General features: G+C 42.3%; 2 protein-coding genes and 1 long non-coding RNA gene across 3 annotated transcripts in view; 2 read left to right on the forward strand and 1 right to left on the reverse strand.

Annotated features, from left to right (window-relative positions):
* LOC134188577 (uncharacterized) overlaps positions 1 to 271 on the forward strand; it is a 4,939-nt gene extending 4,668 nt beyond the window's left edge. The window contains exon 5 of the mRNA XM_062656744.1: positions 160 to 271. Within this exon, the coding sequence (XP_062512728.1) occupies positions 160 to 271 (112 nt within the window). The remainder of the gene's footprint in view (positions 1 to 159) is intronic.
* A 1,703-nt stretch (positions 272 to 1,974) lies between these two features.
* On the reverse strand, positions 1,975 to 5,814 carry LOC134188896 (multifunctional dye peroxidase DyP2-like). Its single transcript, XM_062657101.1, has 7 exons — positions 5,382 to 5,814; positions 5,065 to 5,305; positions 4,819 to 4,994; positions 3,541 to 3,720; positions 3,307 to 3,460; positions 2,463 to 2,680; positions 1,975 to 2,301 (listed from the first exon to the last, which is right to left on the reverse strand). The coding sequence occupies exons 1-7, from the start codon at positions 5,721 to 5,723 to the stop codon at positions 2,152 to 2,154; spliced, it is 1,461 nt and encodes a 486-aa protein (XP_062513085.1). The 5' UTR covers positions 5,724 to 5,814; the 3' UTR covers positions 1,975 to 2,151.
* A 4,832-nt stretch (positions 5,815 to 10,646) lies between these two features.
* Positions 10,647 to 14,123, forward strand: LOC134188835 (uncharacterized). The gene is made up of 3 exons (XR_009971392.1): positions 10,647 to 11,325; positions 12,422 to 12,951; positions 13,014 to 14,123. It is a non-coding gene; the product is annotated as an uncharacterized LOC134188835 (long non-coding RNA).
* Positions 14,124 to 14,626: the final 503 nt, after the last annotated feature.

A 14,626-nucleotide genomic window follows, 5' to 3' on the forward strand; every position in this document is an offset into this window, starting at 1 on the left:
TCTGTCTTTCTGTCCGTTTGTTTGGTTGTCTGTTTGTTTGTTTGTTTGTTTGTTTGTTTGTTTGTCTGTTTGTTTGTCTGTCTGTTGGTTTGTCAATTTGTATTTTTCTAGTCGGAACTATTGCAGTTTAAATCTTTATTCTAAATGATTGTTTTGCAGTTTCTGGGAGATGATGGGATACCTGGCTAACACAGTGATATTTATTCTTGTGGGTGAGGTCATCACTGAGGATGCATTTGATGATGTGCCGGGAAAGATGTTATATATCTGATTTCTGTGTATGTAGGCATCATGGTCATAAGGTATGGGGCAGTATGATGATGTTGGAAAAGTGCACAGTACAAAGTCACAGTACTCCACATTGCAAACAAAGATCTGCATTTGCACCTGATAATAGTAGGCATGTGATTTAACCAGAGTTACTGAACCATCTGGTAAACGGCCAAGACAAGATTTTGGGTCATCCACTACTGCATCAATTTCTTCATTATTGTGGCAATACGAACATTTGATTTCAATAACACCTTGACCACAACACAAACAGTGTACAATACCATCAGGAGAAGCACCAAGATGAGGCCAGCAAGGGTTTATGACAAAACCGCATTCCTCTACAACAATGTTGTCATGACTATTACGTGACAATTCCATATAGTGTTCTCTGGCTGCTTTTTCATGACTGCAACCCCAGCTCGTGGCAGCAGAAGTGAATCGGAATGCTTCTGGGTAACATATAGATTTTACTAGACTTTGTGATGGCATAGCAAGGTTGGTTCTACAAACTTGTTTAAGTCGAGAAGCAGTTACTCGACCAGCCCTGTACTTATACCAAAGATTGCACTTGCTTTGAGCTCTGGTAGCCTCTTCCACTGCTGCTGCCATGTCTTCTGTCACCTCTAAAACCACACCTTCACAAACATCTAGAAGTTGAACATAGTCTAAGGATAGAAATTTGGGGTCATGTAGGGATTGTAATAGCTGAGGAAAGTGCTGAGTTTTTGACTTTGGAATATAAGGATCAGAGTAGCCAGGAATAAGAGATAAAATGCCAGGTTTACTCGGAGCTTCAGACAGACTCTTGTAGAAAGTGCTAAGTTTACTTTGTTGTGATGTGGGTGATGTTTTAGTGGAAACAGAAGATGCCTTGGAACAAATAGGAAGGGGAACAGGAGAACAAGCCGTGTCATCAGCTGCAGTCTTCTTCTTCTTGCTCTTTAATGACATATCCACATCCTTCATCCTTAGGTAGGGAATAGCCTTCTGGAAAGACGGAATCATCCATCTAGCTTTCTCCTGTGTGCAAGTTGATGTACCCGTCACCCGCGAAGCTGTCTCCAAATAAAAGAGAACTGCAGCCACGTGGGAACACACTTCCCCTAGACCAGCCATGCACGTGCAATGACCACAACAAACCTCCCCATTTTTCTCACATATCAGCCAACATCGCAGCGGGGTTTCGTTACACCTCTGAGAATGACGAACCTAGAGAACAAGTGATCTTTTCAAGTTAAGAAACGCAATGACAACCTACTCACCCGTCCAGTAACAACACGTTTCTCTCCAACGGCGGCGCATGCACGCACGTCTTTCACCCAACCGTTTGAAAACTGATTGTATGCCTCCATGGAATGGTGAGCCTTAAATTGCTTAGCCGAAATAAAGCTAGTTTGCAGCACCAAATATGACACAATATCAGAGGCGTCCACTGGAGGTAGCGGACAATCGTTTCCACCGGATGTTGACACTTCAAAAGGATCCTCCCCATCTATCAGACTCAATTTCTGCAGATATCGCGCTTTGGCCTCATTTGGTAATTTATCTGCATAGGAGGACAACTTTCTGGCATGCTGTGTTACGCTAGAAGCGGGGGCAGCAGACATTACCTCACCTACGCATTCGCGGTTGGACACCAAAATGGCGGGTGGGCGGGGAATATGACGTACGTGCAACCGCTCTGTAGGATATACTCACGGGTTCCAGCCGCAAAAACAAAACATTCAATTGCACAAAAACTCAGGTCTAAAACTTGATAGTGCAAGGACATCTAAATGTGCGTGACAACATTCAGCAAAAACAGAAACAATGAGAAAATCAACAGCTTGCTTTGACTCCCGTTGATCATGAGACGAAGGCTTTGGCCTTGGCGTGCTCCTAGAGATCTAGAATGTTTTGCAGAGTTGTGATGGCCGGAGCAAAGAAATACTCTCCTCCTCGCATAGTCACGCAGTCTTTTACTTGCAGTTTTACGATGGGATCTTCCCATACGGTTTGCTCCACTTTTGGTGGGTTTTGGGGTAAATACTGAACAACAAGACAAGATTAGGACACTGATTACGTCAATTGACGTGGACACACACACAAACACACACACACACACACACACACACACACACACACACACACAGACTGCACACAAGCTATTACCTTATGCAGAATATTGTTATTATAACTATTCTCTTTACCTGTCCTATCACCATATCCAGTCCAACTCTAGGAGGAGGTCCCTCTCCAAATTCTTCATTGTTTGCCCAACCAACCTGCTGTACAAGAAATCCCACATCCAAGGCTGATTGAAAACACAGAAACAATAGGCCTTTAGCTTCTCGTCTGGATTTTCTCCCGTACACCATGCCACGACGAACTATCTTGTTTGCAGTATCATTTTTAGCAGTAGAACTACCTGAAAGATTAACAATAATAGAACGACAGACAGTGTGTGTGTGTGTGTGTGTGTGTGTGTGTGTGTGTGTGTGTGTGTGTGTGTGTGTGTGTGTGTGTGTGTGTGTGTGTGTGTGTTGTGTGTGTGTGTGTGTGTGTGTGTGTGTGTGTGTTGTGTGTGTGTGTGTGTGTGTGTGTGTGTGTGTGTGTGTGTCTGTGTGTGTCTGTCTGTCTGTCTGTCTGTCTGTCTGTCTGTCTGTCTGTCTGTCTGTCTGTCTGTCTGTCTGTCTGTCTGTGTGTGTGTGTGTGTGTGTGTGTGTGTGTGTTGTGTGTGTGTGTGTGTGTGTGTGTGTGTGTGTGTGTGTGTGTGTGTGTGTGTGTGTGTGTGTGTGTGTGTGTGTGTGTGTGTGTGTGTGTGTGTGTGTGTGTGTGTGTGTGTGTGTGTGTGTGTGTCCGTGTCTGTGTCTGTGTCTCTGTGTCTCTGTCTCTGTGTCTGTGTGTGTGTGTGTGTGTGTGTGTGTGTGTGTGTGTGTGTGTTGTGTGTGTGTGTGTGTGTGTGTGTGTGTGTGTGTGTGTGTGTGTTGTGGTGTGTGTGTGTGCGTGTGTGGTGTCTGTGTCTGTGTCTGTGCGTGTGTGTGTGTGCTGTACCTCTTGGGTTTACTTTCCTTATGTGACTAGCAAATGGACATTGAGCACCGTCCTTGTCACCGTCGAAGTTAAAATTGATAGCCGTGTTTCTATCGTCGGGTTTCACTCCAGACAGATCATGTACAAGTGGTACGCCATCTTTTCTACGTCCCATCTAACAATAAACACAATTCTTCAATTTGTGGCATTCACTGTGTTTTAGACTTCAATTTTTAAGACTTAATATTGATTTACCATTCTTGATTCCGCGTCGTCTTGGCTCACATTTATTCCTTGTTTTCTCAGTAATTCTTGAATGGTTTTACCGAATTGACGGAAAAGGCCGACGTTTTCTTCTAGACGACGGTACACCAAATAAGAGCCGTAGGCAAATGAAGAGACTGAAGAGTTACTCAACTCGTCTTTCACAAGTACCTAAAATAAGACAGTGCATGTATATGGTGTGCATGCGAGTGTATGTTTGTTTGTTGTTTGTGTATGTGTGCGTGTGTGTGTGTTTGTTTGTTTGTTTGTGTATGTGTGTATTTGTTTGTTTGTTTGTGTATGTGTGTGTTGTTTGTTTGTATGTGTGTGTGTTTGTTTGTTTGTGTATGTGCGTGTGTGTGTGTGTTTGTTTGTCTGTTTGTTTGTGTGTGTGTGCGTGTGTGTTTGTTTGTTTGTTCGTTTGTTTGTTTGTGTATGTGTGCGTGTGTGTGTTTGTTTGTTTGTTTGTTTGTGTATGTGTGCGTGTGTGTTTGCGCGTGTCGACACGCGTACGTAAGCATGCTTGCTTCTCATGCACAATCATAAGACTAATCATTAGTGCATTAGTATACAGTGCCTGCGACGTACTTAGCCCTCCACTGTCTAGTCTCTCTAATGAAAATGACAGGAATCACGCCAAGTGTGCATGTGTATAGCTGCTCACTTGAAACATGTTAGTCAAATGGTATCCAGAGGCGGATCCAGGCATGGGCTTGAGGGGCGCGCACCACCCCTTCAGGCTATGTTTACAATAGGTGTACTTAGCGCGAAAGGACAACTTAATTTAGTCTATGCGGTAACGATAGGAGTTCACAAGATAAGACTTTCACAAGTCTCTGCCTATCTCTGCATACGACGTTGATTTGTGCATATTAAACAACTTTCTGACCACGCCCACAATTGATTTCACACCATCGCGCACCCCCTTCAGTCAGATCCTAGATCCGCCCCTGGTATCTAAACTTTTGTGAATGTCTTATTAGGTTTCTAATAGTTTGCGCAAAGGATAAGTGGATTACGCGCATTTATCACTCTTTATACACTGTACACTAAATAGATATATCTTTGTTATGCATAAACATTTATCTTTCGGTTATCGCTCTGTAGGCATCCCAAGATCTCCCTAACCTAACAGACACAATAGCCCGCGGTCTCGGTTTCTAATTATCCCAAGATCACAACGAAGGTCCAACAGACAGGAGAAATATCCCTATGCGGAGAATAGACATGCAGTACAAACAGCACCACATACTGTGGTTACGGACGTACCAACTCGAGTTGCGCCAGGGGGTCTGCACCTGATATGAACTTGTTTGTCGTCGTCTGCTCAAGGGCTGCCTTGTAATCCTCCTCATAGAAGAGTGGATTGCTGATCCCATCAGCGAAACCAAATTGTTCCTCATCCACACCGTCCTTATTCTTAATCCTGTGACCATTGTAGACACCTTGTCGCATACAGAAAAAATGGGTGCTAGACGCATGTAAAGTGAGACACCATACGCGCATACACAATACCGATAACGTCGCCTCCGAATAAAGAAACAACCTTCCTGATGACCGTCTCAACAAAATTAAGCCTGCGTAGCGCACCAGAGCCACCCACTGCTACAACAGCGAGAGCATCTGGAGCCGCCTCCGGAAACGGCTCATCCCAGTCTTCAACTGGAGGATCCGAACAGGGATTAGGCAACGAGAAGTTTCCGAGCCTAACGGGTGTATCGAGATCTTGCATCCCCAATCGGAACACCTGCTGACTCTACAAAAGAGGGATAATTGATGCGGCATGCCCAATTCATGGCAACGAACGTAAATACAAGCTGTCGACATCTTACTGGTATTTTGCTCTCATCTACGCCCAGCTTTTCGTATCCAGATGCAGACAGGAGAAGGCTTCCAAACAGATCTGTTTCTTTGTTGTTTAGCTCTTCGTAGGCGCTAGTCACGTGTTTTGATAGCAAGGAAACTAGCCACCTCGATGCGCTGGAGTTGGATCCGAATGTGATGAATATGTGGCGAGCATAGTGTCTACCGTGATCTTGCAGGATGTTGCCTTGAAGGTTAGTCAGAAGGCTAACGACATCGGGATCAGATAGATTGAGTGGAGTCGATGGTAGATCTGTTGCTACCAAGGTTGAAAGGCAGCTGAGAACAAAGATGGCAAGCAGACGCCTCATGTGTGCTTCTCTACTCCGCTCCCAGGCTATTGTGATTACTACAGCTTCGAGTCAGTACACAGTAGAGTTACTAACGTCATTTGATCTAATCTTGTTGGGCTAAAGATTGTTTAGATTACCAAATTGATAACAATTAAGTGCAGCCGTCTGATTGGTACTGAAGGGTTTCCCTACTGGCACATAAAGAAGTTAGAACGTTGAAGAAGTAGCTAATTCATAATCACACTTGCACGAATTAACAGTGGCGGTAGGAAGCTACACAGGAAACACATCTGTGTCATCACATGCATGATGATGCATGGATTCTTGATTCATCATCTCAGTGTAATCATCCACATTATGATTACGTCTGATTTGCACCCCTGCTGTCAGCATACGCTTGTATGATTGCACATAGATACTACGCATGCTCGTAATTGATATCTAACTTTACCAATAAATTACCTTGTGAAATTATAGTACGTTACTACGCATGCTTAGCTAACACATATCTTGCATTTTTTGTATATTTAGGTTTTACGCCCCTATTGCACGTGACTGATCGTAATTAGTTGCATACCGTAAAGATTGCAATCTCACTAATCTCATGCGTTAGAGATAACGATCTACTCAGGTATTCTGGTGCACACCTTTTTATTGACTTCATACTAATACGTACACACTAGACTAAATGCATGCACATATTATGTCATCGCTCTCTAGAGAGCTAGTCAATTTCAACTGGAGAATCTTGCGCGTGCACCTTCTGCTGCCTAAGATGGTGTTTACTGCGATGTGGACTCCATGGGTGACAGTATTTCCCACCTAACTTTATTCGTTTGTATTTGGAGTGCTCAATGTCTGCACAGGTGTTACGTAACTTTATTAGTGATAGACCTATACCGATATGTAGCTGCCATCCGGCAAACAGAGCCTCGCTTCTCCGGACCTCATAGAGCTCGCATAGAGTCCGTCCAAGAATTTCGCGCATCGTGGAAATAGCGGTTTGGTGATAAGGATGTTCAGTTAGTATACTAGAAGAAGAGGATTTTGTAAACTAACGTTTCCTGTACGGCAACGTCTACTGTCATTAGCCCGAGGCGCGCATGCGCTAAGGTTACAACAGTGTGGCTTCTAGAGACCGTGCAGTGATTCATTGAACGGCCAACCGAACGTGCCCGTTGTTTATTGCTGGTATTAATTAGCGTGCCAGTCGATGTGATGATTAACGAATAGCTAGAGCCTGACAGCATCCCACGTGGTAGTGAATGTATCCAGCTTTCACGCTCGTCGTGTGATTTAACATGTGCCAGTACGTGTGCAGCAGCTGTTCGTACTCAGGGGCGTAGCGTAACCTCCAGAAGGGGGGGAATAAATTCACGATATTATGGGACACGCCCATTTATGGACACGCCCTCTTTTCTTGGCCTGTAATTGACTGATGCAGTAGAGTCAGTGGCAGATCCAGACTGGAAAAAGGGGTTGTGTATACGTATACTACAAACGCAAACACCTTTTGTCCTTACACGTATTTACAATTTTTATGACCACGCCTACGAATGATGGTGCTATAGCCCAGTCTAGCCCATGCCACTCTACGCTGCTGGTTCGTTATCCTATAGGCTAGCAGCCGAGGGTTTAGCACTTTAGTGCTTCTTTATTACCCGAGGCCCGGATATCCGGGCTAATTTACGTAACTGTAGTATGTACGACAAAGTGAACCTCAAACTTTGGTTACAGCGCTCAAATTTCTAATATAAAAAGTAAACACTTGTATGTACGCAAACATGCAGGAATCATTTATTGAATAATAATTAGCGGTAGATTGAAACGATCACGTGATTAAAATAGATAATGAAAGCGCGATGATTCATCAATTGGTTCGCGCGCTACGTTGCAACAACTTTAGAAAGCAAAACGCGTTGATTCGTTACTCTACATACTCTATTAATGCTTGCAATAGAATATAATCGCTTGAGCTTTAGACTCAGAAACAAAACACTCAGTTGCACGAAAGCGAGGTTTGAAACTTAATTAATAGAAGCGACATCTAGATATGGCGTGCCATTTGTGTCAAAATTAGACAATGAGATGAGGCGATGAGATCATGAGATGAGACAATGAGATCATGCGAAGAGACGATGAGATGAGGCGATGAGACCATGCGATGAGACCATACGATGAGACTGCAATATGAGACGGCATCAATATAAGATTACCGCAGATTACCGCATGCCGCTACTACACAGCTGTATGGGACTGGGGAGACTGCATTACATAATTATATTTTATCTACTACAGAGAATCTAGTTTTTGAAGATTTTTTCACCCGTGTTCTTGTGCGATTGCATCAAGGCTGTGTTTTTGAGCTTCACAAAACCAATTGAAGTGCCTACTCTCCCACTTTTCTAAATCTAGACAACACATGCAGTATGTAGTCTTTGGTATCCGGTTGGAGAGTTACAACATGTCGTATATATCTTGTACGAGTTAGACACTCGCTGCAAGTCACTCTATTTCTAGACTACAATTGATTGTCGAAACACGTCTAGATGGAGACCTCGTGTAATTGCCTCTCGGGAAATCCCCTTACACGTGTAGAACACCTAGTAGATCGACTCCTTCCCTATTAAAACCTATATAATCTCTGACACAACTTCACTGATTTGCGTACAATGATAGTCAGCGTGCACACATGTATACATCTAAACTTACGTCGTCTACTTCCTAGGTGCATACAGATGGTGGATTTTTCATGATGCACTCGGTCAACTAGTAATTTTGGTTGTAGTCAACGACGTCGAGTCTGCATTGAGAAGCTACGAGTGCAAAACAACAGCAAAACAACACGAGAGCGCAAACTCTGAAATGAAGATAGGAAAATAAATTTTAAAAAATGCAAATAGAAAATAAAAATGTTATTTAAAAATAAAATGTAAGTGTTGTAGTAACATTTCAAATTTAATTTTTTAATTTTAAAATACTATTGTTAGCATTAAATTAATTGAATATTGCAATGAGAAGAAGCAATGAGACAATGAGACGAGGCGATGGAATGAGACTGCAATATGAGATTACTAGAAGAGGTCATGCAGCTACATCGTTTATATTTTTCTACAAAAATTAATTTTTAAAAAGTCTAATTACAATTACAATTATTCTTTTCAATAATTGTAATTATAAGAGATAATGATAATTAGATTTCTACGCTTGTGTGTTTGCTTTAGAAACCAAGCGAGTACCTATACGCCCACGGTTTTAGACTACGCACAAGTAGCTAAAACATGCTGTATCTTGACACTCGCTGCAGCTTATTCTAGAATCGCGCGTACGTATGTCTAAATTATTGCCACTCGGGAAATCCCCTTACATGTGTCACAGGATACATTAGCTAATATAGGAACGCTTTCTACATGCTAGTAACCACAGTCGTCCTATTCCCAGAATGAACCTAGATGTATAATCTCACAGATTTTCACATCCTAGTCAGCGTTCACACTCTTCGTTTGTCTGAGCATGCGATGTCTGCTGTTTCTCACTCACCGTATTTGAGTCTGCGGCTAACTAAAAATTGTGATTCGCCTGCGAATTAACTCTTTCCCAATTTTGGGTCTGGAAGTGCGCGAAATCTAGAGTGTCGTACAGATGACAGGCGAAATTTACATGTGAACGCTAACTAGACCCGGCTGCCCATCGCCAAACCGTGTAAGTGCACATGCATCGAGTCTCAAATAACTTTGTGATGACATTCTAATCGTCACAGGGAGCGATGTTGAAAACCATATAATTTTATGGTACATCAATTTCAATGTCAGCTAGTCACGTACCTCTTAAAATCAACCTTTATTATCTAGCTATTTGGACGGATCTAGAAAATTGGACGGATGGAAAGATTGAATCTATTTGCAAAGTAAATGAATATTGAAATAACAATTGGTCTTCAATCAATTTCTATTTTCAATGTAATGGAATATTGTAAGAGCAAGCAACGCCAGTCAATTTTTAATTTAACATTTCATTTTCAATTTGTCTCAAAAATTAAAAATGGAAGGGACGAATTGGCCAAGCAAATTCAAAATTTAAAATTTAATTTTTAAATTATAATAAATATTGAATTTAACATTGAAAATTGAACTAACGTGCTTGTAATTTCAATATTCCATTGCATTGAAAAAGGAAATTGGTTAAAAACTAAGAGTGTTTTCAATAGAATTGACTAGTGAAATTGCAAGCAACTTCTAGGCTATTTTCAATTTCTAATTCAATATTCAATTGTTGCCGGAAATTGAAAATGGATGGACGAAATGGTCACGCACCGTCACACACCGTTACGCACCCCCGCTGCATACTGCCGACGACGAAGAAGTAACAAGAGCACAGTTTGGAGGATGTAATGCTACTAGAAACAGGGCGTCAACAACAAGAATCTCGCGCGTGCAAGATGACCGATGACCGATGACGTCATTTTCGTCGCTATCTCAGTGCTATAGCACAGAGTACCGAACTGTTAGGTCGTTTGTCATGCGGAGTATTCTAGCTCTGTTGTCAGACGCCATGTCTAGAGATTCCTGCTCAAACAACGGATCACGATAACGTGCTAGGTTGACAAACCAGGTAATCAAACCCAGTCCAGTCTGAACACAGGTTTGTACTGTACGCTGCCTCGTATCACGCAAATCAAAACATAACACACCATGTTTTGGAAGCCATAGTGTGAACACACTTACTGTAGTGCTAACCAAGAATATGACACCAAAATACTCTCAGGAGGTCTGCAACACGGTAGTTATCTATAATTAAGTTTGCTAACCAAGGTCGCTAACCCTAGTGTGAGAACGTCATAATCTAACACATTGGCGTAGCCCAGCTGGTTGGCATCAAAGTAAGGACCAGCCCATCTTATTATCTATCTGACAAACGGATGCTTTCTTCGGTCAAGTGCGTTTGTTTCTGCGTAGACTTGACCAGTGGCTGACAACTGCTGATGAACCAGAGGCAATGGTGCAAGGGGATGCTGATGATCTTCTTCTCCTTGGTGAAACCATTCATCATCATCTTGTTGGAATGGTGGAAGGCGGAGAGAATGGACTGACCCCATTAGGCCGATATATTGGAAGCCTCGTAGAAGCGTTTTCCGCGATAGCCAGTTCGTTTCGACACACAGTGGATATGCGAGCGTTCACAGCTGGTGCCATTGCAACAGGGAGCAGGGGTAGACACGACTGGACATCGGGCAGGAACAGCTGATATTTCTAGTTGATCATGGCTTTTCTGTTTCATCGATAGCTGAGCTACTTGGAGTGTGCAGGAGTACTGTCAACAGACGAATGCGTGAATGGGATCTATCGGTAGCTCGAAGGTACGCAGATATAAACGATGCCGAGCTGGACAGAACCGTGCTAGAGATCAAACGGGGATTTCCGGACGCTGGATACAGTATGATGGATGGACTGCTGCGATCAAGAGGTATTATCATCCAGCGACATAGGATACGCCTGTCGGTAGCTAGAGTTGACCCGATTGGAGTTGCTGAACGATGGGCTACTTCAATTCCTAGGAGAGTTTACCGTGTCAGTGGACCTAATGCGTTGTGGCATGTAGACGGAAACCACAAGCTGATACGGTACGTATGAAAGGTGCATTCACACGACGTTTCTAGCTAGGTTAACTCCAGACGCCATTTAACAAAGTTATCCTAATTAATGGCTTCAGCTAACCTAGGTTATCGCTAACCCACTTGCAAGTTAGGTTAGAACTAGGTCGCTCCGCCTACAACTAGGTCACTCCGCCTACAACTAGGTCACTGCGTCTTCTAGCATAGCGAAGAATGGCGCCTTTTCTAGAATGTGCTACAAACGCTTCAAAGCTACACGGGCGCGTCTTCAGTGGAAAAGGAGGAGGCGAAGAAAAGCGCGTCGGCGACGAGAGGTTCTTTTTACTACTCTCCTAGTGTTGCTGTGCAGAATGTACAACCAGATGTTGCTTGTAAAGATCATGTCCCTCGTGAGAGGACAAAACCCTCCAAACCTTGCAGACATTGACAGGACAACAATGACAAGATATACATAATTAGTATCTAGATTAGTTAGTGGGTCATTTCTGTGCTGTGTGAACACTGCGTAGTGTTAACCTACTACATGTTCCCTAGGGTAGTGTTTACTCAGCTTGCTTAAATAGGTTAGCCTAAGGTCAGTGTGAAAGCACCCAAAGTCATTTTCAAAAGTCTTTTCTACTGAACAGAACAACACCTGTTTGCCTGTCTTTGTCCGTCTGTCTGTCTGTCTGTCTGTTCGTCCTTCTGTCTGTCTGTCTGTCTGTCTGTCTGTCTGTCTGTCTGTCTGTCTGTCTGTCTGTCTGTCTGTCTGTTTGTCTCTCTGTCTGTCTCTTGTCTCTCTACGTGTTGTTGTGATTGTCTGTTTGTTTTTATGCTGTCTTTTGGTTTGTCCTTCACTTTCTGTGTATGCATATTTTTGGTTTTCCGAATCACTAGTAAAACGGTAGAAAACTGATACAATATGATTATGAATATAATATAAATATAATGCCATAAAATATAATACCGTAAAATATAATACCATATAATAAAATAGATGAATTATGAATCTTGCCTATGTGCATCAATTTAATTAAGTATAATCAGAGATGCATGTGAGTTTCAATTCTACACTTAGTGTACTATTCTGTATTTATGTGTATATCTTGATGTTGGGTTTTTGCAGATGGCATTTTGTCATCCATGGTGGAGTAGACGGATATAGTCGAATACCCGTGTTTTGTAAATGCTCTACTGACAACCATGCGACAACAGTGTTGGAGTCATTTCTAGAAGCTGTTTGACAGTTTGGGTTGCCATCAAGGGTAAGGTCAGACAAAGGAATGGAAAATGTAGAAATATCAAGGTTTATGTTAGAACACAGAGGACCAGGATGAGGCAGTATGATAACAGGACAGAGCGTGCATAACCAACGGATTGAGCGTTTCTGGAGAGACCTTTTCCAAGGATGTACCTTTCTTTTCTACTTTCTGTTCCGGAACTTAGAAGAGTGTTTTCTCCTTGATGTAACAAATGGCAGATTTATTTTGCTTACAGTACGTGTACCTGCCCAGAATAAACCACGCTATTAAACAATTTTGTGACGGCTAAAAAAATCATCGACTTCGGACTGCTAGAAACAGTACACCTATTCAGCTATGGATAACAGGAATGCTGCAGGGGGCAGAACTTCGAAATATGGAAGACCTGGACATTGTTAGTGATGCTATTGTCCTTCCTAGTGATTACTAATTATGTGATTATTGTTTCTCTTTGAGGGTGCAATTGACGGTTATGGCATTGATGGCCATGGACCCATTCCATTGAATGGTCTAGATGATTCTGATGTTGTTCAAGTACCACAGATAGAAGACGCCCTCTCTCCTTTGCAATTGCAGGATCTGGTCATGCTGATAGACCCAATGGCTGATTCTGACTGTCAGGAAGTAGATATTTATGTTAGAGCCCGTGAATTTGTCTATGCTGCAAATGCATGAATATATAGGTCATGTGTAACATGGAGTTGTCAGTCAGTGGATGGTCTGGTCATTTAATTTTCTACATTTCAATTTTTATGTTTTCATTTTTTAATTTTTATTTATTTTTATTTAATTTTCTAATGTTTTTAATTTTTATTTTTATTTTTCAATATTTAATTTTTTATTTGCAATCTTATTTAAAATTTGGTATATCTTAAATTTTAACTTTTAATTTTTAATTTTTTTTATTCTCCTTTTATTATTTATAGAATGGTTTTTATCTGATGACGTTTGATTCTTGTGATCTTTAGATTTATTTTTAAAGTTTGATTTCTAGGCACTTATGTGCTCAAAACTAGAAACTTGAACGCGCAGTTCGCTTATGCTGTTTCTAGAAATGAAATGACTGAAGACACTAGACACAACGGGGGTTCCAGCGGGGCTTCCATTCGAACGCGTGTCTCAGGAGATCACATTTCCAACACACAAGCAGGTGTTTGTTTTTACTTTACTTTTCGTCACGTGCCAAACCACGCTGGCAGCTCTTGGCCGCGGACAACTCCGCTCACTCGTCGGACACGGAACTACTAATCGTGTTTCTATCCAAGGTGCCGGTGCCTCCTTGTCACGCAGCTTGAGTGCAGATGTGAACGTACGCCCCGATAATGACAGCCCAGGGATCGCCGAGTGACACGGTAGAACTCGATCTACAAACATTGTCTAGAACTATTGACTCTCGTAGCTATACGTAGCATTGACATAGTAGTCTACTTAGTGACTAGTTGTAGCTGACTAGCTATGACCATGTTCTTTCAGTTGTAGCCGCACACTGTTCTACGTTAGCTACTAGTAGTTGAGTTAGTTAATTGAGTTGAGTTGAGCAAATAGAGTTCAGTTGAGTTGACTTCAAATTGAGTTCAGAAGGCGTTGTAGAAAACGATGGTCGTGCATGTCGGTTTACTTGTGCGACGTCTGCAAATGACGAAATGTGACCTGTTTTGACTACCACGCCCATCCTTCTATACGGTATGTACTGGTACCGTACCACATTTATGTACTGGTACCGTACCACATTTATGTACTGGTACCGTACCACATTTATGTAAGTGTGCCCGTGAAAGCGCGCAGTCTACCGCGCAGTCTACTACATAATTGTATTAGGTTGACGGTTTCTATGTTTTAATTGTGTCTCGAATATTCCTACACAACAAACGAGTCTGTACACTTCGTCATCACAGTTGCCAACTCGGCGATCCGCTAGAGCGGAGCCTATCTAAATACATCTAAATTCGTAGCATTTCCCCTCTAGCTGGTTCGTCTACGGTAAAGGTAGCGTGTTGTGTACAATACACGTACCTACACAGCTAGGGCCCGCGATATTCACTGGCAAAACGTTGTGTGTCACAGCCAAG

Source organism: Corticium candelabrum, chromosome 13 (assembly GCF_963422355.1).
Source record: "Corticium candelabrum chromosome 13, ooCorCand1.1, whole genome shotgun sequence".
Lineage (NCBI taxonomy): Eukaryota > Metazoa > Porifera > Homoscleromorpha > Homosclerophorida > Plakinidae > Corticium > Corticium candelabrum.